At 38.9% G+C, this 27346-nt stretch overlaps 1 protein-coding gene across 11 annotated transcripts in view; it reads right to left on the bottom strand.

Moving 5' to 3' along the window:
• PPFIBP1 (PPFIA binding protein 1) overlaps positions 1-27346 on the bottom strand; it is a 210613-nt gene that overhangs the window by 51501 nt on the left and 131766 nt on the right. For all 11 annotated transcript variants that reach the window (XM_049882696.1, XM_049882697.1, XM_049882698.1 and 8 more), the window contains 2 exons: positions 16020-16118; positions 13261-13466 (listed from right to left, as the gene is read on the bottom strand). In XM_049882696.1, coding sequence (XP_049738653.1) covers positions 13261-13466; positions 16020-16083 — 270 coding nt within the window. In that variant the 5' untranslated portion in view covers positions 16084-16118. Of the gene's footprint in view, positions 1-13260; positions 13467-16019; positions 16119-27346 lie in introns of those variants that run through there.

The following is a 27346-nucleotide window of genomic DNA, read 5'->3' as shown; positions in this document are numbered from 1 at the left end:
TCAACAAACTAAACAATTTTTTATGAAGCAGAAAATAATAACCCAAAAGGAACAGTGGCTCTGATACTCTTCACTAACAGTAGATGCACATGCAAAGATATGCAAGTATATGGCCGGGGTGCAATGCTCCTATTTTCCTCAAGTGCTCACCACCACTACTTCAGGCTGGAGGAGGGGGGGGAGCAGGGAGGGTGGAGGAGGAGGGAGAGATGACCTGCCCCGTCCTTATCCCTCCTCTCCTCCTCAAAGTTCCACATGCAGAACTCTCAGTGCCTGCCTTTAAATGGGAGACAGCAGGACAAGGCTTGTCACAGGACAAGCTTCCCTACCTCTTTCAAGCCTTGAGCCTTTGAAGCCTTTATCTCTTCCCCCAAAAGCCTTAATACTTCAGTCCACAATGACTTCCCCTGGTAGCACTGACTGGCTATGCTTCTCAGCATTTTATCACTTTCAGTCTTGAATTCATTAACTTCTTGTGAGTTTACTTGTTTATATAAGGTTATCTTAAGCACCTGGGCAGCCTGTAAACTGGTATTGTCTTGCAACCTTGACAACATCTGACCCAGTGCTCTACATATACAGATGCTCACTCTTCCCTCCCTCCTTCTCGCCTCTCTTTTGTCAGATTTGGGTATATTTATGCATGGTATGGAGCCCCTCGGTGGTGCAAATGTTTAAAGCGCTGGCTGCTATCTGAAAGGTTGGAGGTTCATGTCCATCCAGAGGTGCCTTAGATGCAGTGGTTAAAAAGCTTGACCATTAACCAAAAGGTCAGCAGTTCGAATCCACCAGCCACTCCTTGGAAACCCTACGGGGCAGTTTTAGTTCTACTCTGTCCTATAGGGTCGCTATGAGTTGTAATCGGCTAGATGGCAATGGGTTTGTTTTTTTGTAATCTACGTCCAAAAACTGAGCCACTGAAAACTCCATGGAGCACAGTGCTACTCTGACACACACTGGGTTGCCATGAGTCTGAGTCAACTTGAAAGCAACTGATTGGTTATGCATGGTGTAAAACCCGTTGCAATCAACTGAATTCTGACTCATGGTGACCCTACAGGACAGAGTAGAGCTGCCTCATAGGGTTTCCAAGGAACAACTGGTGGATTCGAACTACTGACCTTTTGGTTAGCATCCGAGCTCTTAACCACTGTGCCACCAGGGCTCAAAGGAAGTATAAAATAGGAAAGAAGTGTAGATTTTTTCTCAGTTGTCCTATATATGCACGTCATTAAGAAGATACATGAAGAGGCCCAGAGACAGCAGAAAACATAAAAACAACATTTTGAAATACAGTAGTATATGTGCTTTGTCTCTTGTTTTTTAAGTAGTTCATAACCATGTAATATGTAATCCTAATAGAATTTCCTGACTCCTCATTCAAATACAACAAAAATAAAAGCCGGCTGGAGTCCAAAATAGTTAAATGTGGCCGTCCAGAGTTCAGCTGAAAAAGCAAATAACACCTTCAGACATAGAACCAGAAAAAATACAAATGTACGTTCTTACTCCACAGGGCACATCTGATGTGACATCTATTATTATTATTATTCAGAATTAACTGGTATTATTGTTTTACCTTTCCAGTTAATGCAGTTTCCAGTATCAATTCTGGGAATAATGAAAGTTATGTGTTAGGAGGAAAAAAAAAAATATGCAGCTTAATGAAAAAGAAAATTTCAGGATGTTTCTTTGTATAATTTAGATACAAGTTCCCTGGATACATTTCCCAAGAGGCCACAAAAAAAGTAGAAGCTAATTCAGTAAGTGTGCAATATGTATTTTCAGCAGATGAAATTTTTAACATCAGCTGCTTGACAACATGCCTGTATAATTATCACAGCATAATTCCGTTCACGTTGTTAACTGAAGTGCCCAGAATCAAATTATAAGTATTGCGAAAGAGTCTAATGGAATGAACTGGAGGATTATCTTCTCTGGGGACCACCAAGAAGAGGAAATTTAAATAACTTCTTGAGGATAGCTTTTTGGAAAAGAGCCAGGATGTATAACGCACAGTCTCAATCTAAGTAAGTTCTGAGACTGGCTCCATACAGCTTTAGAATCCTCATTTTAATTAAAAACAGACATCTTTTTAAAAAACCCCACACGAGCAATGCTTTGTAAACAGATATACTCCATTAGATAGAAAAGTTTTCTGCTCAGTGAGGATAAGAAGCAAAACTTGTCTTTCACTTGACTAGAGGAAATGATAGCGTGGTAAGTTGTGTTTCTCCCTAAGCTACTCTATAGGATGTGGAAATGAGATGTTTCAAAACCAATTCTCCAAGATTATCCTAAAACAAAAACAAGTACTCAAAAATGACTCATAATGAGCATACTTACATTTCTTAACACTGTACTGATGATATTTTTAAGAGAACATCATGCTCAAGGGTAGTTAAGTATTTTTAAACACTAAGTCACTATAGGAACGTAAAGCAAAAGTTAAGAGCCACCAGTGGAATAGTTACATACTTTGAAAACATTATGTTAACTTATTCAAGTAGGTAAGGGAGGGTCTGCTCTCTCCAAACATTATTTATATTTCTGCCTATTTTGTTACCTTCAGCGTAAAAATGTCAAAAACTCATTGCCATCGAGTCGATTCTGACTCATAGTAACCCTATAGGACAGAGTACAACTGCCCAATAAGGGCTTCCAAGGAGCGGCTGATGGATTTGAACTGCCAGCCTCATGGTTAGCAGCCAAGCTCTTAACCACTGCACCACCAGGGCCCCATTAAAAATGTTAGAGGGAGCTATATTCCATTAGGCAAATGCCCTGTTGTCGTTTATTGCCGCAGTCAATTCCGACTCATAGTGACCCCCTATTCTTCCTCCCACTCCTGGGTTCTACCTCTCAGAGCTTCCCCGTCCATGGCATGCTCTCTCACACACTAACTTTATTCCTTTGTATGAACTGTCTTTCTCAGCTTTTCCTCTTTTTTCCTCATTCCTTAAAGTCCACCTCAAATGAGGTAGCTCCATAAATTCTTCCTTGAATTAACTGTTTACTCAGATGGCACCCAGATGAGCCTTCACTACAGCAGGTATCACATTGGATAGACTAAGGTTAGCCCTTGGCTACATACTCGCATTTTCCTCCCAAGAGAGTCTGCATGCTTTGTGAGGACCTTCATCCTTACATCGGTCACATAGTGAGTGTTAACAAAGCGATGAATGAAGGAATGAAGGAACAGTGATTGGTGTTCAATGAGTGTTGGTTGAATGAAAGATAAATGAACCTTTGATTTTAGCCTGGCCTTTTCGTTCTCATCAAGACTGTTACTCATATTTCCTCTACAGCCTGGCATGTACACCACGGTCAAACTCTAGACTTGCTCCTTTCTCTTCAAGCCAATCCTCTCTCTTACCACCGTGTTCAGGAAGTGATCACAGAGCCTTCTTAATGGACCATCTTGCATAAGCTCCCTTATATACTTTCTTCTGCACTGTACAATATTATATACTGCCTCCTACTTCTTCCTTCCTTTCGCCCCAGTCTCAAGGAAATTGGGTCTTAATTTCTTCTTAAAAGCTCATCATTCCACCTCTGCTTTGGGACCCTTATTTTCTACTTCCCTGATACCTACAATTATCACCTCTATCCTTATCATTCTCAATTTCTTCCTCTTAATTAATTTTCTTCCATTCTCTTTTCCAACATCTACTCCAAGGCTTTCTGCCTACCACTGTACTTATCTCCCACTCATCTCTGCCTATATGAACCCTATCCATCTGTCTTAGTCATCTAGTGCTTCTATAACAGAAATACCACAAGTGGATGGATGGCTTTAACAAAGAGAAATTTATTCTCTCACAGTCTAGTAGGCTAAGAGTCCAAATTCAGGGCATCAGCTCCAGGGGTACGCTTTCTCTCTCTGTCAGCTCTAGAGGAAAGTCCTTGTCATCAATCTCCCCCTGGACTAGGAGCTTCTCTGTGCAGGAACCCCAGGGACAAAGGACACGCTCTGCTCCTGGTGCTGCTTTCTTGGTGGTATGAGTTCCCCAACTCTCTGCTTGCTTCCCTTTCCTTTTATCTCTTGTAAGATAAAAGGTGGGGCAGGCCACACCCCAGGGAAACTCCCTTTACATTGGATCCGGGATGTGACCTGAGCAAGGGTTTTACACCCTACCCTAATCCTCTTTAGCCACAGGCAGAGATTATGATTTATAACACACAGGAAAATCACAAAATGGAGGACAATCATACACTACACCTAACCAAGCTGACACATATTTTGGGGGAACACAATTCAATCCATGACACCATCTCTCATGACCAGTTCTTACCTCTTCCTTCTTATGCTGTGCCATTCTCCTCTCCTCCTCTGCTTGCTTCCCTTCTGTGTTTCAACCAAAGCATATCTGGTCTGTACCACACAATTTAGCCTTCCGTCATGTTCTGCCATGGGTAGTTCTCTAGTGAGTTTATGTGAGTTGGTTGTTTCTTCTTCCTAATAGCGCCTCAGTGCAAAACTAAGCCTTACATTTCTTTAGACTCTTCCATGATGTTTATAAAACCCTGACCACATAATTAGAAATGTATTTATCATAAACTCTTACTGAGTCATTTTGACTTCCAAAGCATTTAAGATCACCGTAAATTACCTTAACTACTCAAAATCCCAGCGATGCTTTCAAAATAACCCTTTTAACTATAGCTTATGACGAGTCCCCTTCATTGACCACACTCAATCCAACTGAAAGCCTAATTCAAAACTGGAATCAACTTGGGACTTGAGCAGTACAGGACTTACTGTATACCCATCTAACGGTATGTGTAGAGAGGAAGGAGTGTGGCATATCACGGAGGGCTAAAGCAGGAGACACAGCTCAACTGTAACACTGATATAAACCAAAAAACCAAACCCGTTGCCGTTGAGTCAATTCTGACTCATAGCAACCCTATAGGGCAGAGTAGAACTGCCCCATAGGGTTTACAAGGAGTGCCTGGTGGATCTGAAGTACCAACCTTTTGGTTAGCAGCCAAACTCTTAACCACTATACCACTAGGGTTTCCAACACTGATATACTTGGATTTAATTAAGGAGCTCGTGGTGTTCATCAGATTTCCCTGGCATGACGGGAGAAACATGTCTAAAAAGCTTATTCTTCATAGAATTACAGGATCCTTAGAGCTAGTCAGGAACCACACCTAGGAATGTAAATTGCCTGAACTCCATGGTAGGGGCTACATATAATGCTAGAGTACCACCTACTTTACCCATCACCAGCTAAGAGGTAGCTCTTCTTTTCAGTCAATTTCCTTTTAACTATCCAATATTACAAAAGCACAAGCAAGAACTAAGAAAATTATGATAATCACCCATGCATCCATACCTAGACGTAATAAATGGCAGTATTTTCTCTTATAAAAGTAGAAAGGCTAGTACAATGAAATCTCCTGTATCCATCATTTAGTTTCAATAGCTAATAATTAATGGTAGGTAGGAGCTTTTTGGAAACCCTCGTGGCTTAGTGGTTAAGTACTATGGCTGCTAACCAAGAGGCTGGCAGTCAGAATCCACCAGGTGTTCCTTGGAAACTCTACAGGGCAGTTCTCCTCTGTCCTATAGTGTCACTATGAGTTGAAATCGACTCAATGGCAGTGGGTTTGGTTTTTTTGGTTAGGAGCCTTTCATGCATTAAAACCAAACCAAACACATTGTCATTGAGTTGATTCTGACTCATAGCAACCCTATAAGGCATTGTAGAGCTGCCCCATAAGATTTCCAAGGCTGTAATCTTTTCGAAAGCAGACTGCCACGTCTTTCTTCTGTGGAGCAGCTGGTGGGTTTGAGCTGTCGATATTTTGGTTAGTACCTGAGTACTTAACCACTGTGCCACCAGAGCTCCTTTCATCCATTACTTTTATTTAAAGCATCCTGTTGTGTTTTCCTTTGATTTTCTTGGTTCTCTTGGTCTGCATTAGTCTACAGTTGTCTGCCCTCTTTCCCCAACCTTCACTTTGCTTTGTTCTTCTTTCCTGAGCTCTTTGGCCCGTCTAAATAAAAAAAAAAAATTATATATATATTTATATATATATAAAAGCAGTGATTTCCTACAATTATACTCATTCATTCTGAAACACAGATGTTCATTTTGAATATAGTATTTCCAAATTAGAATGGTGAGTAGCTAAATTAAAATGAGGAAGAGAAAATCAGTCCAATTTTGTAAGGACAAGAAATGTGAAATATTTGGACTAATACCATTATTTATACAAAAATACATACAACTCACACAATTCCACGCAGCCAATGCACTTATTTTCAAAAAAAGTTTTAAAAACTGTCACACAGTCTTGATTTCCTGATTCTGTTTTTAAAAATGCAGTATCAAGAAAGGAAAAGTGAGGCTAAGTCTACTAAAGCTCCTTTAATTAAATCTTATCTCTAGCTACCAAAAGAAATAACTAACAGTAAGGTCTCCCATATCCTTCTATCACTAACCTGCATGCAAACATTTATTGCATGCCTGCTCTCCACTAGACAATGTATTAGGAGATGAGATGGAGACAAGTCTTGGGCCCTTGAGCCAGGAATATCAGTCACATTTCATCTGGGTCGAACACTACAATAAGGCCAAATTGAGTGAAAGGATATGATAACAACAGTGTTGAAAATCAAGTCACCAAGCAGAGGCACATGCTCTGCTCCCCTGTCCTCGCACCCGACGTGATGGAATGAGCCAGGTGAGACTCCCCTTGGGCTGTAGGTAACACCAGTCCACATCCTGGCATCCCCTCTGACTGATCAGTGCCCCTGGTGTACTGAACAGCACTTTTGACTCTGAGTCAATAATCCTGCAAACAGTCCACTTCCTTTCTCGCTCCTAAAATTCTATTGCTACTGAAAAGAGGAAATAAGATCCCAAGGACAAACTCTTCAGAGCCCACTATTTTTTCAAAATCTCATGACCTCTGCTTGAAAAGAAAAACAAAACAAAATCTCACACACACTTCATCACACTCAAGAAATTCAATCAAGGCCCTTTTCTGGTAAAGATATTACTTTATTAAATGCTGTCAGAAAGTGAACCAAGATCAAACTCAGAATAAGCCTGAATATAAATACATTCTGTACCTTCACAGTTAAAACTGCAGATGTGGTCAAAAAAAGCCTATGGCTTTTATTTCAGGGTTTTATTTTTCTCAACGTTTGTTTTATTTTTTAATTAATTTTTGTACGGTGCTTATTTTCAAGAAACAGAAAGCATCTTCTTAATGAAACAGCCAACTGGAGAGAAAGCAGGTGTTCTGGAGTAAGGACCATCACAGTAGTAGGCCAACCTCCAGGACTTAATACTCCAAAAGCTTAACTACAGCTGAAATGCTGGTTAGAGCAGCAGATGCCAAGTGCTTTCATCTGCCAGTCTCATTAGAAATATCTTGAAAGACCTTCCCTTGGAGCATTTGGGTATTCTTTTGCCAAAAAAACAACTGCCAAGATACAGTGGTTATCCCAAATACACCGCACTTCCTCAGTTGTGTACTCACAGTCATTACAGGGTGAAGGAGTTAGATTTCTTTAGAGTCTCTTAAAAGGATCTTTCAGGGAAGATGGACTCCGGCCCCTCCTCATGCATCTCATCGTGCTCCCTGAAGCTTCTCCAGTGAGGAGAGGGGTCTATGTTGAGACTATGACATTATTCTGGTCACAGAATATTCGTATACCCCAATGTCCCCTGAGTTACAGGATAAAAAATAGGTCCCAGTACGCCTAAAAGCTAAGCCCCAGTTCCATTCTAGTAGCATATTCATTCATTCACCCATCAGTCATTCATTTATTCACTATTTATTGAAAGCCAACTATGTGACAGAATACTGTACAGTATAGTGCTGGAAGATGAGCCTCCTACATTGGAAAGTGCTAAGTGACCTCAATGATGGACACAAGCATACCAGTAATCATGAAGATGGTGGCAGATCAGGCAACATTTTGTTCTGTTGTATACAGTGTTCCTAGGAAGTTGGGGCTGACTTAAAGGTAACTAACAACGACTATGTGACAGACAGGTTACTCAGGCATTCAGATACAGAAAAAGAATCAATCTTCTACTTTAGGAAAGATAACGTAAGATCAAGAAAAAATTCTGTCTCTATTTTTCTTACCACATATTCCTTCTTAACTCATTTTCAAAAAAGAACAATGAAATCTCTTTCAATTCAGTGCTAAAAAATACCAGTGGCCAGGGATTCCAATAAAATTGCACCTCTTATCACTCCGCACTGGCTTCCCTCCAGTGGGAATTCAGCTGACTGGGTCATTCGTTTTCCTGTACCTGTGGACATGCTTCATGTGGTTTACCAGAAGTCATGGGGGAAGCTGCTTTAATTTTAGCCAGGATGTCTCGGTAAGGCACTGCATAACTCAGATAGTTGTGACCACATATGGGAGAAATCTGAGGGTGTACCTTATTTGCCATGGCCTGACACAACATTCCCTGAAGGCTCACATGAAAAGAGAAGATAATCAGAGAACAGCAGGGACCGGAGGATGGAGGGATTGGAATGGACGGTGTGGCAGGGAGTCAGCAACTTGGGGAGAACAGCCAGAGGCTTTGGAGAAAACGTGACCCACGTTTGAACTCTTCAAATCATGAGTCTTTCACATTTTTACGGAAACCTTTTAAAATGTACATTTTAAATTAATATTACCTTTTTTTTTTAACGTAGGAATAGATACGAATGTATTACGGTAACTTATCAGATCAGAAGTCAGTCAAGAATGCTTACTTTCCCCATTTACACTCTATTTTTTCTTTTTTATATGTCACAGGTCATGATGTCTATCAGTGTTTTTACTCCCTTAGTTGAAAATTGTATTTTTGTAATTTGTGCTAACTTTGGGATTGCCTCTTAATTAAAACTGCTAAATAATCACTTTTGGGATTTCATTACCTGATCCCTCTCAGATGTGGATCAAGGTCATAATCCTTAGCTTTATCTATTGGGGAAGCATTAAAAGAATGTTCTAGGGTAACTTATCACATTAGACCTAAAGTAAACAAAATTATCCACTTGGCTCAAACAACTAGACATATTTTTCCATTTTCCCTCTTAAACTTAGAGCTTAATAAAGCACATAACTCTCCATCATTTAACACATGATAACATTTCAAAATCAAAACAGAGACTCTTGCCTGGAATGAGCTAAATGAATATGTCCTGTTCAGTAGTTTTGTTTTTTTTTTTTGCCACAGGAGAAAACTTCTGATTTTAAAATGAATTTGTTCATTTTTAGAAGTCTGCAGTTATAGCTATGCTATTAAAACAAAATCATTCTTATAGACTGAATAGCCTTTCAATGTAATAGGCTACTAGTATTACTATTTTCTTTTCTCTTACTTTCCCACCAGTGCCCCCTCAAAAAAAAAAACTGCTGTTGATTCTGATTCGTGGCTGCCCACGTCTGATAAAATGAAAGTATTAAACAAACAGCAAAAATTAGTAGTGAAGGAATAACCTACATCCTACAGGAAACCTGTGGATCTCCTCGGCCTAGGCAAAATAATAATCAGAATGTTTTGGCTAGAAATGTCCAGTTACACTGATGAGAAGATTAATATCGGCCTAAGTACACAGACTCTAGAGTCTGCTATCATTAAACACGAATGAAACCGTAATTATGTAATTGGTATCATTAACAAGTCCTTTTCCAAAATTGGGAGCTTCTCCACATTTCTGTACCCTTTTCTCACAAGAAATGAAGTAGGTGTGTGGAATTTGTAACAAAACTCCCCTTTGTAACTGGGCCCTTCCTTCCCCCACTGGAAAGGTAACCAGTTAAATGTTTTCCACAGTATTCCCTTTATAATTAGCTATCTGCCAGGCTCTTTGACAAACACTCAACATATATTAGCTTGTAGGAGCCTCACAATTCTGTGTGGCACATACCATCAACCCCATTTGATAGATGAGGAAACTGAAGCACAGAGCTTAAGAAACATTCCCAAAATCATACAGGCTTCTAAGAGTCACAGCCAATATTAAAATTCAGGTCTGCTATCTCCAGAGCCTACATTTGTAACCACTAAGATAAAATCCTGCCGCCTTCATCATTCTACAGCTTTTCTACACCAGAACTTCCTTATTTGTTATTTTAGCAATTTCCTCATATACATATAGAGGGAATTTGCTAGGATACTCTTTCTTCGTTTCTAAGATGCCATCAATTTTTGTCACACTATTAATTTTAAAAAGATCCCAGCTAAAATTTGTATACATCTCACTTTTTAGAACATAAAACACATTGTAACTTCAGAAATATTAAAATGGGAGAAATCTACCATTATCAGCAAATCATTAAGTTATAAGCATAAGACTTTCTACATGTTGGATTCTTGAAACTGGTTCAAGTTCTCTTTTGGTGCTAAAAATAAAGTTACCACAGCAGATGTACTCAAACTACTCATTTTTCACCAAACAATCATTCCTGCTTTCTCTTTCCCAGTTTACTTTTTGCCCTTTGCCATCTTCTTTCACTCACAGTGTGTTTGAAAAAAAAAAAAAGCACACTTAATTTGAACGGGCAAGAGTCAAGACGGAAGACTAGACAGACATAGAACAAGTTTAACAGCAACAACAACAAAAAATGGGTGCCAAAAAGAATTATCTCTGGATCAACATCTTGGGTTTTTTGTTTGTTTGCTTGTTGTGTTATTGCTTTTGGATGAAAACGGAATCTTAAAAAGTTGTGTAAAGTATTTGCCATTTTGTAGATACTTCATTTTAAGACATTAAATATTAAAACAGGGAGCAAACGAAACCACAAGCCAACAAGTTATTATCCACCCAAGGAATAAATTTAACACAACAAACAACTTCGGTTCACTCAAATGTGAATCTGATTTTATCATTTGTGAAACATCATCACAAACGTAATTACTGAGTATCATCTACTATATGCCGGGCATTATTCTCGGCACCAGGAATAGAGTGAGCTGTTTTGTTTTTAAACAAGGCAAAAATTCCTGATTTATGATGTTTACAGTCCAGTTGCAGAGACAGAACATAAATGATATAAATATAAACATGGCAAAAAACACAGCATGTAAGAACGTGGTAAGTGCTAAGATAGAAATAACACGCTTTGTTACTCTTGAGTAAGGGGAGAAGCCACTGGAGACATGTCAAAAAGGAATAAGTGACATGATCTGACTTATAGCCAGATACCATCATCATCACCTTTTATCTTTTCCAGAAATACTTTAATAGAACAGACTGAGTGCATGTTAATAAATATATTTCAGATACAAGTCAAAAATGCAACCATAGGTACCCTTCTGCTATGGCTAGCTTGGTGGCCTCTGGATATGGGTTAGAAACAGATTCTTTTTCAACAGAAAATCTCTTTCCCACTTTATAATGAATGGTCAGAAAAATATGGGGTATAGAAGGGATGAGAAGGAAGTAGACAGAGGCTAGGAAAAAATGCATCTAAACACCTAGATTCAGAGCATGAAGCAATCCCCAAGAAGTCAGCAAACTTGGATCCTTAAATCTGTAGAGGGGAAGCTTGCAGAATTGAATAATGAGGCACCATGTAATAAAAAATATCTACAATTGTCAAGTTTATGTAGGGACACCACCACTAAAAGATCGATTGTACTATTTGCACTCAGAATACAGAGGTAAGTTGGATGGGAACAAAAGAACATTCAGGAGAAGACTGGTATGAACACCAGGATTTGTGTTATATCACACAAAAACGCATTAGCTATAAAAAAAAATTAGCTATAGGAGGTACTATTAAGTCTCCCAAAGCAAATAGTTTCCATTTCCACCAGAGATCCAAAAACAGGTCCTAATTCTTTCATACGATTTGCATTAGCTTTTCTATAAACACAACTAATTCATAAGCATAGTAATGCATCTTACTGAAGATTCCTTTAAATACTTACAAACTGCCATCTTTTCCATCTTCTCCTTTGAATATGCTTTTGTAACCTTCTTTACATTTTATGTGTTCGATACATATTAAAACCAGGGCATTTACCAATGTGATTAGAGAAAGGGCAGCTCTGTCATGCCATCTGTTTTTGAGAAGGATGCCTAGAACAGGCCTTGCTGTTCTGTGAGTAAGGGCACCATTTAAAATCCACCTCCACAACTTAACTTGCGCACCGGAATTGAAATGATTGCCAAGAACCACTAGATGGCACTTTACATCAAATACTCCTACAAGCCTCTATTATCTATTCATTATGCTTTTCCATCTAGAATGGCTATTGGGTTAACTGCTGTCAATTTGAACTCATATAGATACAGATGAGAACTTTAATGGACAGACAGCTAAATTAGTGGCGATGAGGCAATATAGGTATTAAAAAAAAAAAAAAACCCACTGCTGTTGAGTTGATTTTGACTCAGAGTAACAATACAGGACAGAATAGAACTACCCCATAGGGTTTCCAAGGAGCAGCTGATGGATTCAAACTCCCGACTTTTTGGTTAGCAGCCAGGCTCTTAACCACTGTGCCACCAGAGCTCCATATTCATAGCAACCCTATAGGACAGAACAGAACTACCCCACAGGGTTTCCAAGGAGCAGCTGAGGGATTCTAACTGCCCACCTTTTGGTTAGCAGCTGAGCACTTAATCACTGCACCACCAGGGTTCCCAATATGGGTATAGATAGTGAGACTGGTGACACAATGTTAAGTATGTAACCAGTGTCATTGAACTGTTCATGTAGAAATTGTGAATGGAGGTATGTTTGGTTGTATATTATTGCCACCAAAAAAAATAGTCTGCCTGATTGTCAAAACCCATAGGACTCTACAACACAAAGAGTGGACCTTAAAGTAAACTAAGGTCTTTAGTTAATAATCATGTATCAGTTCATCAACTGTAACAAATGTACCACAGGAATGCAAGATGTTAATTTAAAAAAAAAAAAGAGTTGCTCTCAGTCCCTTTACAGTAAACTTCCCAATATTACTAAGAAAGTATCTATTATGTGCAAACTTTGTCCCTTATGGCACTATTTGTTTTAGCCACAGTAGGTCACTCAGACACAATCTAAAAGCTAGTCCACTTTTATGGGCAGAATCAGGCGGCCTAACAGCACTTTAAAAAAATTTTCCTTAGAGTGAAAAGGGAACTGGGATCACATAAGGGATAAAATTAAAACAAAGCTGTTGTACTATAATTTTTTTTCTCTTGTTCTAATCAGCTACTCTAGCCTCTAAATTTTAGAATAAGTGACAAAAGATTCACAGCATGGGGCTTTTAACATGCAGAGACACCTACCATTTGGCTCTGAAGCCATTCCATCAGCGTTTCTGCTGTTGAATCTGGGATCTGGCACCTCAAGCCTTCTTTCTCATCTGTTTCCATCATCTCCAACAATCCACGCAGGTCCTCCACAAGGTGCAGTGCTCGCAAGCTTCCCATGAATGGGGAGGTGGGAGACTGGCAATCAAAAATCCCATTAGAATATTCCAGGGCCTTAGAACCTAGGTTAAAAATATCACAAGGAAAGCGATGGGGTTTACATTAGATAAAACGCCAGAGCTGAAGATAGTAAACAAGTTTAATTACAATAAGGAACAATCAAACCAAAACAAAGAACGGGAAAAAAACACGGGGGGGGGGGGGTCAGATAATAATTCAATCATGTAAATCCCCCTCCACACCATAGTTATATGGTACAAAAATATACCATATACAGTCCATCCTCATTATTTCATATTTGCCAACTGGCCTACTCACTAAAATTTATTTGTAACCCCAAAATCAATACCCATGGTGCTTTCGTGGTCATTCACAGATACGTCCACTCAGAGAGCGGCAAAAAATTTGAGGAGCTCAGTGTACAACCCTGGTTTGGTATTCACTAATTCAACGTTCGTAGGAATTTACAGAACATAACTACACGAACAATGAGAATCAGCTGTAATCAATAGTCCAATCCCTAACAGAAAGGCCAACTGTTAAGCAGAAAAAAGGTACGGTGGGTTTTGGCAAGAAGTACACTGGCCTCTACCTGAAAACCTCTGACGGAGGGAGGCAGGTCAGTTTGTATGGAGCTACGCATTCCAGAAAACACAAATTTTAGGGACCAGGAAGTCTTTAAACTCTTTTAAAAAAGTTACACATTGAAGTGGAAACTGCATAGCATAATTTCAAAGGTAAGAAAAGAAGGCCAGTTTCCAGTTAATTTACCAGAATTTAATCTCTGAAGAAGTTCAATGAATTACATGTGTATGTGTGTGTGAGCATGTTTGTATAAATACTTTTCCCCATGATTTTGTTTGCAGCCTAAACCTCAAAAAGGCTACTGTTAATGTCAGCTTTTTTTTAACAATAGTTATACGGTTAGTTTTATAGTTAAAACATTTATATAGTTAGCTTTCTATTACTTCCAATGAAACCATTCTACCATACTACTTAAATTCACACTGCTAATCCATAGCCCATTCTGATGTGTCAAATATACAAACTACTTGTTTACTAAAACATACAAGTCCCATTCCAGTGGTTCTTAAGCATTAGCATTACTGACGAGATTACTATAAATATATATGCCCATATCCCTCCACAACAAGGCATCTAGGAAAAAAAAAAAAAAATCTAGGAGAATATATAAATCGTAAATCCTTCAAATAATGCTCCAAAAAATCACTTATCTCAACCAGAGTTTTGCTAAGAATGTAAGGTTATACTCTCTGGCAAAAGCCTAGAATTGATTCTAGTTATATTTTCAGATATCCTAGAAGAGTCAGTTCAATCTCTCTTCCACAAAATAGCCCTTCAATGTTTGAAAACATATATCATGCCCCAAGTAAGAACAGTTTTCTAGATTACATTTAACTAGTTCCTTCAAATGATCTTTACTAATGTGACTGTTTTATTCTTCACCATCATGTTTGCCACCTCTAGACAACTTTTAGCTTGCCAATAACCCTTTGAAAACAATATTCCAAAAACTGAATACAGTATTCAATGTGCAGTCTAATATGCAAAGGAGATTCAACTGAAGTCTGGTCTCTAGGACAGAGTATAACAGATAAGGTCAAACTATGACATGCCACTTTCCTCAGGAGAAGCCACCACTGCAAGGGGGTCACCTACTTGTCACCCCCTCTGCCATGATGAGCAAACAAGGATGTAGTGATCTTTGCTCTGCTGTCACAATAGAAAACTGTTGACGATTCTTAACCAGGGAGTAATCCAACCAAGTCTGTGTTTTAGAAAGTGATGTCTGGTGGTCTAGGAAAGAATGGACTAGAGTGGAAAAGCCAGAATATCCGGACATCGAGTGGGTGGGTGTCTTGGACAAGCCAAGACAATGGTAGCACAGACAGGACAGATTCTAGAAAGGATAAAAGGAAGAGGCAGAATTTTAGGAGGAGGTAGAAATGTTAGAATTCGATTAATTAAATGTGGAGCATGAGGGACAAAAGTATCTGGAACGACTTAAATTTCTTGTTTAAGAAACTATGTGGATGAAGGGTTATGAACAGAAAGGCTTCCAAGGAAAGATAACGACCTTAATGTGTTAAATGATGACAGTGATGTACCTACAGGACATTTCAGGAGAGATATCTGGTTGGCAGTTAGAGATAGCAAAGAATTTTGAAGCTTAGCAAAGAATTGGGAAAGTCAAAGATATGGATGAGAGAGTCACTGAAGGAAAAGTGAATGTTGAGTTCAAGGAAGCAGATCAGAACATGCATAGATACTAGGTAAAGAAGTGTCCTTCCAGGCGCAGCCCACAGACCACTGTACCAGAATCATCAAGATGCAGATTCTTTATCATTGATCAGAAGCTAGGGTGGAATTGGATTTTAATTGGATTTTGGATTTTAAACTAATGCTTGAGGATAATTCTGGTATAGAATGGAAAAGGGCAGAAAAGATGAAACCATAGGGAACCTAAAGGCACTGGAGAGAGTCAAAACACAGAAACAAGAAAGAAGATAGGAAGATAATAAGAGAGTTGTAATGAAAAAGCCAAGAGAGCTGAGTACATGCCATGATTCCAGCTTCTGGAAGACATGGATTACCTGCTATAATACCGTCCATCTGTTCCAACGCTGCAGCCAACATGTCACTTGCATCACTCATCATTTTCTTATATTTCAATGGCAAATTCCAACCTAGATCTGAAAAAATAATGATGTTATCATTACATCCTTTAAATAACACATGCTTGCTATTGCTAGCAGGTTTGCTGATTCAACTTCAAATTATAACTCCACTTAGCAGTCATATCTGAAGACAGGACTTCTAAAGTAGTTAAGCTGAGTTAACTGAATCATTCAACAAGCCGTGGTCAAGCATCTACTGTACTGCAAGACCACAGGCTACATCTGTATCAGTTAAAGTTTCAGTCCTTGTACTCAAGGTATTTAAAACTCAATAGAATGCTTTTCACGCTATATTCTGTAGAGCTCTAGGACTCTCTGAAGTGCTTTGGGAATGGCTATGGAATCTTGCTGAGGACCATGACTGCTGAGTAGACAAGACTTCCTTCTCCTTGCACCAGCCCCACTCAATCTCTGCTATCTTAACTTTGCTACCCCTTCCCTTTTATTGGAGCACCAGTGGTGCAATGGTTAAGACCTCGGGTGCTAACCAAAAGGTCGGCAGTTAGAACCTACCAGCTGCTCCTCGTAAACCCTATGGGGCAGTTCTACTCTGTCCTACAGGGTCACTATGAGTTAGAATCGACTCGACAGCGATGGATTTGGTTTTGGTTTTTTCCCTTGTGTTAGGGTTTACCATAAGATCTGTCTAAGAAAACAGCTTCACTCACATATATACTAAACACACACATATACAAACATACTGGTATTTTAGAATGTAACAATAAACCCATTGCCATCAAGTCAATTCCGACTCACAGTGACCCTACAGGACAGAGCAGAACAGAACTGCCCCATTGGGTTTCCAAGAAGCAGTGGTGAGTTCGAACTGCCAGCCTTTTGGTTAGCAGCCAAACTCTTAACCACTTCACCACCAGGGCTCCAATGTAACAATACCTACCATGTATTGAGTGCCTACAATGGTCTCTATACATTCATATAATTTATCCATAATCTTTAATAGTGACAACTCTATAAAATGGATATATTTATCTCCATTTTATAGATAAAGACCAAAGACATTTGTTGAGTTTTGCATAAACACACAGCAAGTAAATATAACAAAGCTCATTTTAACCTAGATCTGTCTAATTTCCACTACAATATCGAACTTCTGTTAATCTGATCTCATCTGGGCAAGTGTTCAGAAACAATAAATCTCCGTGTTTTCACAGACTTTGACAGTATAAATGAAGGATCACGGGGCCTATTTCATGTTGAAATTGTGTCAGAATCTATTCATCTTTCTACCTGTTTAAAAATATATTGAGGTCTTAAATGCTAACAAGCGGCCATCTAAGATGCATCAATTGGTCTCAACCCACCTGGATCAAAGGAGAATGAAGAACACCAAGGTCACACAATAACTAAGAGCCCAAGAGACAGAAAGGGCCACATGAACTAGAGACTTACATCATCCTGAGACCAAAAGAACTAGATGGTGCCTGGCTACAACCGATGACTGCCCTGGCAGGGAGCACAACAGAGAACTCCTGAGGGAGCAGGAGATCAGTGGGATGCAGACCCGCAATTCTCACAAAAAGACCATACTTAATGGTCTGACTGAGACTAGAGGAATCCCGGCAGTCATGGTCCCTAAACCTTCTGTTGGCCCAGGACAGGAACCATTCCCGAAGACAACTCAACAGTCATGAAAGGGACTGGACAATGGGTAGGAGAGAGATGCTGATGAAGAGTGAGCTAATGATATCAGGTGGACACTTGAGACTGTGTTGGCATCTCCTGTCGGGGGGGGAGGGGGATGGGAGGATAGAGAGAGTTGGAAGCTGGCAAAATTGTCACGAAAGGAGAGACTGGAAGGGCTGACTCATTAGGCGGAGAGCAAGTGGGAGAACGGAGTAAGGTGTATATAAACTTATATGTGACAGTCTGACTTGATTTGTAAATGTTCACTTGAAGCTCAATAAAAGTTAATTAAAAAAACAATAAAAAAATAAATTATTAAAAACAGCATTAAAAAATATATTGAAATCACTCTTGCAAAAAATTTGGTCATTCACAAGGAAAAGTTAAGATTATGTGACTTTCAACATTAATGAATACATTTCAAGTAGCAGACTAAGCATCCATGTATATTCTCCCAACAGGCCTGAATAAGATGACTCCTCTTTGCAGACACCGTGGTATAGCAATGACCTGGTAAAGAAAAAGTATGCTGTTTAACAGAAACCTTTGTCCTGTTTCTAAGCAGCCCGATCTCACCTACCACTTTATGTTCATAAATATACATACAGTTCGAGTAAACAGCATCTCACTCAGTTCTCTACTATGCATTCAATCTAGTAAAATGCCATATAATCACTGTGAAATCTTACTTTGATTTTACAGTAGTTTCATCTAAGAGTTTTCTAGAAATTTACTCACTTCAAAAGGTGTAAATTATCACCACCATTTTATGTGGGAAAACTACAGTATAAAAATGCTCAAGGCAGTTGTATAAAGTCACTCAGAAACCACTGGGTGGGGGAAAATGAGGGTGGGGGTTTAACCCAGATAGTTTTCAAAACCTTACTTGCACGTTCAGCTAGTGCACAGTCCAAAGGGAGAGGGTACAAAAGCAACAACTGCCTTCGTGCTGGAAAACTCAGAATGTGATAATGGAGAACACAAAGGATCAAGCCGAAGAATGCAAGCTACCTGAATTTCATATAATTAAGTGGCTTTTACTCCCTTTCATTTTAAAAGTAGCACTTCAAAGAGCTCTAGATATTCTGATATACACATATTAAAAACAAATGGACACATGCCAGGCTTAGCTATAAACATGGCGGATACCAATAAAACAGAGTAATACCCGTGTTAGAAAAACACTCTCACCACCTCACAAAATCAGAAAAATATGTGTCTTTGTTAGCAGCTGTATTTTGCATAGAGTACAAGCATTTTTTACAAGTATGATAGGTAGTTATCTATTTCTTCTCTGTTCTTTCAACGAGACTTTCAAATGCTGTGATATAGAGGCACGGGACAACCTAAATTGCACTTTTCAAACTGATGAAGAACCAGTTTTTTTTTTTTTTTCCCTAATTCATTAAAAACCAATACTTCTTTTAATATATAAAAATATTGTGACAATATTAAATTGCTATAAAAGTTTATAAAAACTCTCAATCGCTATACTTATTATGTAGTAGACTAGGATCGGCTGAGTGCAACTTGGAGTACCACAAAGCTAGACCACCTATGGAAACCCTGGTGGAGTTGTGGTTAAGTGCTACGGCTGCTAACCAAAGGGTCAGTAGTTCAAATCCGCCAGGCGCTCCTTGGAAACTCTATGGGGAAGTTCTACTCTATCCTGTAAGGTTGCTATGAGTCAGAATTGATTTGATGGCAATGGGCTTATGATAAACATGTTCAAGGCCTTAAAAGGTAAAGATGACGATAACGAGTGAACAGTTTGAGAATCTTAGAAGCGAAAAGAAAACTATTTAAAAAAAAACAAATATAAATTATTCAAATTGGGTGGAAATGATACCACGTGGAAGCTTAAATCTACATAAAGGAATGAAAAGTACATAGTAAACACAGAAAATATAAATATGTTTATAAAATTTTTTTAAAATCATTTTCCTTTTCTTTTTTACTTTAAAATACAATTGACAATTTAAAGAGGAAAATACACTGTAAGGCTGTTAGTATATGGAGTAGTAAAATATATGGCAAAAATAATGCAAAGGATAGAAGGGGGTTAAGTGGAAGTATAGTATTGTTGAATGCTTACATTATACATGAAGATGTTTAATACTAGTTCATGATAGATGGATAATAAGTTAAGAATATATAATGCAATCCACTGAAACTATAAAACAAAGATATACAGGTATGTGCTGCATAACGTCCATCCGGGCAATGTCCAACCACACAAACATCCAAGGTCCCATAAGGTTATAACAGAGCTCAGAGATTCTGATCAGAGAACAGGACATAGCAGAGGTACTTTAGTAAGTACTGTAGATCCTAGATGTCCCTCACTAGCTCTCTGGATCCTGTGTCAACCCCGGCCCTGGGGCGGCAGGAGGGAGGGGTCCCAATGCCCATCCACACATGCCTGTCCCACTGTGCTCACCTCTGGCAGGGACCATGCAGATGCTGCCACAGCACCAAAGGGGATGCCCCGCGAGGCCACTGCCCCACTCGGCCAGGGCGGCCTGTGCATTATGGCCAGGCCTGAGACCATAGCTCCTCCCACGGTAGCAGCCACAGAGCAGTCTGGGCTGCAGCAGTGGTGGGAGGAGGAACAGGAAAGGCAACCTTAATACTCAATCCAAAAGAAGGCAGAAATGAAGGTAATACAGACGTATGAGAGAAACAGAAAACAAACGGCAAGACAGTAGACTTAAACTCAACTATATAAATAATTACATTAAATATACATGGAACATTTTAATAAAAGCCAGAGACTGTCATACCAGCACACATGTACAAAAAACCCTGAGTATATATATTTTTATATATTGTTTATAAGAGGTGTTCTTTAAGTATGAAGAAATATAAATGTAAAAGAATGGAAAATGAGAAGCCATGCACAGAGAAAGCATAAGAAAGCAGGAGTGGTTATATTAACATAACAAAAACTAGACTTCAAATCAAGCATCACTGGAAATAAAGCAGGACATTTGATAATGTTAAAAGAGTCAATTCATCACGAAGGCATAGCAATCACAAATGTTTCTGCACACTTCAAAATACATGAGGCAAAAGCTGACAGAATTAAGGAATAATTAGACAAATTTCATCCATTTATATTTAATATAATTATTAATATGATTGGGGTTAAGTCTATTGTCCTGTTATTTTTTTCTGTTTGTCCCATCTGTCATTTATTTCTGCTTTTTCAATCATCTTTTGAGTTGGTAGACAAACTAGGAAAAAACAAGAAGAGGAATAATATCAGAGATTTGAATAACATAATCAACCACCTTGGCCTACTTGAATCTATAGAACAAAACACCAACATGCAAAACATATATTCTTTACAAATACACATGTTGTAGTAACAAGAACAGGCCATGTATACAAGGCCACAAAATAAGTCTCACTAAATTTCAAAAGGGTTTTAAAGAACTTCACACAGGAATAAAAAAGGCAACCTGAAGTGATAAAGTACTAACACCATGAAAAGAACCTCCCTATTTATTAAAATTCTGACCTTGACTCTGGCTTGAGTTATTTTATAGGCAGTCTAATTTTCATGATTGGTTCAAAGTTTCCAAAAAAGGAAAGACAGCTTCAAAAAACCTCATGCTTTAAAAAGATGGGATTGCCATGAGTCAGATTTGACCAGATAGCAACTGAGAGGAAATATATCTGAGAGCAAGATTCCCCTGGCCTTTCTCCCATACTTGAGTTATAATAAATCCAAATCAAACAAATTGTGATATATGAATACAATGGAATACTACTCCACAATAAAAAAAGACTGAGCTACTGATACATACAACATTATGTTGCACAAAAGAAGTCAGACACAAAAGACTACTGATTTTCACACAAATAAGGCATGCCTTCTATGTTTGCCAACCATGCCCTTCCCCTGGAGGGTATTTTCATAAGTGTGCTATGCTAATTTTTTTCAGCAACATGTACACACTAGGTACATATTGTAATTACTATGTGACTCTTTTTATATGAAATTTAAGAACAGGCAAACCTATGGTGATAGAAAATAAAACAATATTTCCCTGTGGCAAGTGGTGAATGAGTTGAAAGAAAACTGGGGGGACTTTCTGTTCAATATCTTGATTGGGGTTTTGGTTATACAAGTTTATACATTTGTCAAAATTCATCAAATTGTACATTTAAGATCTGTGCATTTCACTGTATGTAAATTTTACCTCAAATAAAGAAAAATTAGTAGAAAAAATAATTGTTAAAAATTAGAAATGAAATATTTTTTAAATGAAATAAATGGATGAATCAGGGAAATGCAAATTAAAACTACGATGAGATTCCATCTCACTCCAACAAGGCTGGCATTAATCCAAAAAACACAAAATAATAAATGTTGGAGAGGCTGCAGAGAGACTGGAACTCTTATACACTGCTGGTGGGAATGTAAAACGGTACAACCACTTTGGAAATCTATCTGGTGTTTCCTTAAAAAATTAGAAATAAAACTACCATTAAAAAAAAAAAAAATCCAGAAATCCTACTCCTCGGAATATATCCTAGAGAAATAAGAGCCTTCACACGAACAGATATATGCACAACCATGTTTATTGCAGCACCGTTTACAACAGCAAAAAGCTGGAAGCAACCAAGGTGTCCATCAACGGATGAATGGATAAATAAATTATGGTATATTCACATAATGGAATACTACACATCGATAAAGAACAGTGATGAACCTGTGAAACATTTCATAACACGGAGGAACCTGGAAGGCATTATGCTGAGTGAAATTAGTCAGATGCAAAAGGACAAATGTTGCATAAGACCACTATTATAAGATAATGGGAAATAGTATAAACTGAGAAGAACACGTTCTTTTGTAGTTACAAGACGGGGGAGGGAGGGTGGGAGAGGGTTATTTACTGATTAGATAGTAGATAAGAACTTCTTTAGGTGAAGGGAAGGACAATACTCAATACAGGGAAGGTCAGCTCAACTGTCCGGGATAAACTGAATGCTTCGACGGTCAGCGGAGCAAGGGCGGGGGTTTGGAGACTATGGCTTCAGGGGACATCTAAGTCAATTGGCAAAATAAATTCTATTAAGAAAACATTCTGCATCCCACTTTGAAGAGTGGCTCTGGGGTCTTAAATGCTAACAAGCGGCCATCTAAGATGCATCAATTGGTCTCAACCCACCTGGTGCAAAGGAGAATGAAGAACACCAAGGTCACAAGATAATTATGAGCCCAAGAGACAGAAAGGGCCACATGAACTAGAGACTTACATCATCCTGAGACCAAAAGAACTAGATGGTGCCTGGCTACAACCGATGACTGCCCTGACAGGGAGCACAACACAGAACCCCTGAGGGAGCAGGAGAACAGTGGGATGCAGACCCCAAATTCTCATAAAAAGACCATACTTAATGGTCTGACTGAGTCTAGAAGAATCCCAGCGGTCATGGTCCCCAAACCTTCTGTTGGCCCAGGTCGGGAACCATTCCCGAAGACAACTCATCAGACATGGAAGGGACCGGACAATGTGTTGGAGAGAGATGCTGATGAGGAGTGAGCTACTTGCATCAGGTGGACACTTGAGACTGTGTTGGCATCTCCTGTCTGGAGGGGAGATGGGAGGGTAGAGAGGGTTAGAAACGGGCAAAACGGTCACCAAAGGAGAGACTGGAAGGAGGGAACAGGCTGACTCATTAGGGGCAGAGTAAGTGGGAGTATGGACTAAGGTGTATATAAGCTTATATGTGAGAGACTAACTTGATTTGTAAACTTTCACTTAAAGCACAATAAAAATTATTTAAAAAAAAATAAATGGATGAATATAAGTAGGACATGCATGGACCTATAATGACAATATGTCATAAATCAGGCATAATGATTTATCCAATTATATGCACCAAAATATCCTGCTCCTTTAGTTCTAATTCTCTGTTCACCCAGCAACCTGCTGATTATAGTTTGGTCTTTTGGGTAGATGAAACTATTAGAAAGTTAAAGTCTCAATATCAATAATTTCCACAAGATAACAAACTCACCTCTGGATTCTAAGTGGCCAATCTATACTGCTTTGATTGACTTGCTAACATCATCCATGTATTCTAGTAAGGGACCAAGAGGGGGGAAAAAATGACCCAAGAGAAGCTATATGTAAGTGATTTAGGATATGTTTCAAGCTTGGTCAGGACCAGGAAATAGAACTCCCACAACAACTAAGGAATTAAGCCCCATCCAAACTGGAAAAGCCCCTTATTTGTTGGGTGATGTAAACAGAGAAGCTCATCTGTTTTTCAGAAGTCCTCTGTCTAGTGGTTTCCTATTGCAACAGCTTAGTAAAAAAAATTGTAGGAAAATCTTAGAAAGGCAGTCTCCTGGGAATAAACCAAACAAACAAACAAACCCACTACCATCAAGTCAATTCTGACTCATAACAACCCCACAGGACAGAGCGGAACTGACCCACAGGGTTTCCAAAGCTGTATGTAATCTTTATGGAAGCAGACTGACACATCTTTCTCTCATGGAGTGGCTGGGGATTTGAACTGCAAGCTTTTGGTTAGCAGCCAAGCATTTCACCTCTGTAGCACCAGGACTCCTCTCCTTGAGACAACATTCATATACTGAAGACCAAGAAAAACAAAAACAAAAAAAACAGCCTAAAGGAAGCTGAGTGTAAGTGATTTAGGATATATTTCAAGCTTGGTCAGGGCCCTTTTAGAGCAGGTTTGAATAGGGTACAGTATCAGGGAGAGAAAGTTCCAGCAATGGGTGTGGTGACTAAAGGTTTGGCAGAAAAATCACAATTTTCTGCAGGGTTTCTGGCTAACTGGTATTTTAAGTCAGGTTAGCTGTCCAGCTTCTCTGTGAAGAAGAAAAGAATGTCCATAAGAAAACTAGCAAGTTTGTTTTAAACATTTGTGAGGATATTTGTCCTAGCCTTTTTGGCTTTCCAGAGGTATAAAATATTTAGGTTTGAAAGTGAACTGGAACTTGTTGCCCAGAAACAAATACAATTCACTGAGATTAAGACACTTAAAATAGAAGAAATCCTTCCAGAGAAAGAAACAATGCTTACATACACTCTATTCTACCAAGACGAGCAGAACACCATATCATTTTGTGGTAATTATGAAAACAAAATATATTTTCACATAAATTACTCACACATTTCTCACCAGTTTTTTTTCCCAAGATGCTGACTTGGGACATTAATACATTACACACCAGTTTCCACTGTATACTGCAATACAACTTTAGAAAAGATAAAATGTCTTAAAAATGGAAAAAGCAAAGTCAGTGGCTCTCTACGTTTGGCTGCAAATCCTTAGGCCCCACAAAGACCTACTGAAACTTGAGGGACAGCGTCCAGCAACCTGAGTTTTTAGGCCCTCCAGGTGATTCTGATGTACGCTCAACCACCGTACTAGAGTCTAAGAGGCCTGTCTTTCCTCCTTGGAACAACAAGCCCCACCCAGACCTGGTAGAAACTGGCTACCAAGGCAAACAAGGGCAGCCTGCCTCTTCCTACACCTTCACTTCTTATTTCTGATCCAAAAATAAGAGTTCCAAAAGAGCAAATCAGGTTTTAACTTGAAGAATCTCTTCCTTTAAACCTCAACCACTAAACCCTTATATCTGCAACACTTTAAATTTAGAGATTATTATATACAAGCCTCCTTGCTTTCAGGCCCTCTGCTATGTATCTATCATCACATATTTTTCTCTCCCCTAATTGTATTATCCCAAACCCTTTTTACCTCCAATCTGCTCTAACAGCCCTGGAAAATTCATTCATTCATTCAGAGTCATTTGAAAAGGGTAATGACTAACTGATAAGAAGTGGGGAAGGGGGACAGGAGACATGTTGAGAGAAGAAAAGGGTGGGGGTGTTGGCGGCAGGGGTAATAGTTAATGTCATAGCATACATTTCTAAAATGTTTCAAACTATAAAATAATTATTATATTGATGGAACATTTGAACACTGATCACCTATTTGATATTAAGGAATTATAATAAAGCATGATATTATAGTTATCTTCTAATAGTCCATATTTTTTAGAGATAGAGAAATATTCATAGATGAAGTATGACATCTGAAATTTGCTTCAAAATAATAAATAAGAGCAGAACAATGGTAAACATAGATGAAACAAGGCTCGTCATGAGCTGATAATTTTTAGAGGTAGGTGATGAGTACACAGGGGTACATTATACTATTTTATGTACATTTTTATATATCTAAAGTTTTCTATAATAAAATAATTAAGTGTTTTTTAAAATCAATCTTTAGACTATACAATTTCAAACACCCTTGGCCGTGGATATCTTAAATATTTTATTTTTCTATCATAACCTCAAGCATACTAAGGGATCACCAAATATTTACAAACCAAAAAAGAGAACATTTGTTATTTTAACCACTTGTATAAACAAAAACATACACAAAGGCACACACATGCTCAGAAACTAGAGCTGCCTCTCACAGATAGAGAATTGTAAGACAGGGCATAAGAGAGGGAGAAAGGTTGGAGGTTCGAGTCTACCCAGAGGCACCTCAGAAGAAAGGTCTGGCAATCCACTTCTGAAAAATCAGCCACTGAAAACCCTATGGAGAATAGTTTTACTCTGATACACATGGGGTTGCCATGAGTCAGAATCGACTTGATGGCAACTGACTTTTTTTAATTAATGACTTTGCATCAGTAACAGTTATTTCTCTTGTTCACTCAGATGAAGAGCCACAAAAGAAGATGAGGTAAAGCTGGAAAATGTTCAAATCAGTGATGCAGCAAGGGAAAAAGAGGACAAGGTAAAAGGAAATGAAGGGTAGGGTTTGTCTCTCAGGGCTCTCTGCTATTAATATTTAGGAATGATAGCTAGAATAGAGTTAATAAAAAGGTTCATACAGTAAGCCAAGCTCTTTTACTTCTTGAATAAAGGGATGCTGCTGCTATTTGAAAACCTGGTATGTACTGCATCAGCAAATCTGAAAACCTTGTGACAAACTGAAAGAATGCCACATCTCTCCGTATCTTTTCTTATTAACTACTAGTATGACTACAGAGAGAAGCTATGGAACTTGTCCAAGGGCATTCAACAAGTGATATTTGAGTCCAAAATCCATGTTGGTCCCATGTGTGCCTCTCACTGATCCAGTAAGTATTTACTGAACACCTGTTACGCCCTGACTAGGATTACCACATGTGACCTCTCTCACAGTTCCTAACCCAAATTGTGAACTACCTACAGGACAGCCATCCTTGCCTGCCTCTCACTATACTGAACAACATGCCTTTCTCTGAACAGACTCCTACCTCTGTGCCATCAAACATAATGCTTCTTCCTGCCTGGACCACCCTTCTGCGCCCTGGGACACATATTTTTAAGATTCAGCTCAGGCATCCTTTCCCCCAAGGCCTTCCTGACTCACCTCTCTCAGAGTATCCTGTGCCCTCCACCAGGGCCCTACTGCTATAATATTTACCTCATGACTAAGCTGTGAGCTTCCTGAAAAGACAGACTGTGTTTCTAGCCTCTGCTCCCCAGAATCCAGTGTGTGGGCATCAAATGCTTGCAGCACAGTGCTAGGTCCCAGTGGCA

This window comes from Elephas maximus, chromosome 4 (assembly GCF_024166365.1).
Source record: "Elephas maximus indicus isolate mEleMax1 chromosome 4, mEleMax1 primary haplotype, whole genome shotgun sequence".
NCBI classification, from domain to species: Eukaryota; Metazoa; Chordata; class Mammalia; order Proboscidea; family Elephantidae; genus Elephas; species Elephas maximus.
The sequence above is the reverse complement of the archived record's forward strand: the minus strand, read 5'-3'. Positions and strand labels throughout refer to the sequence as shown.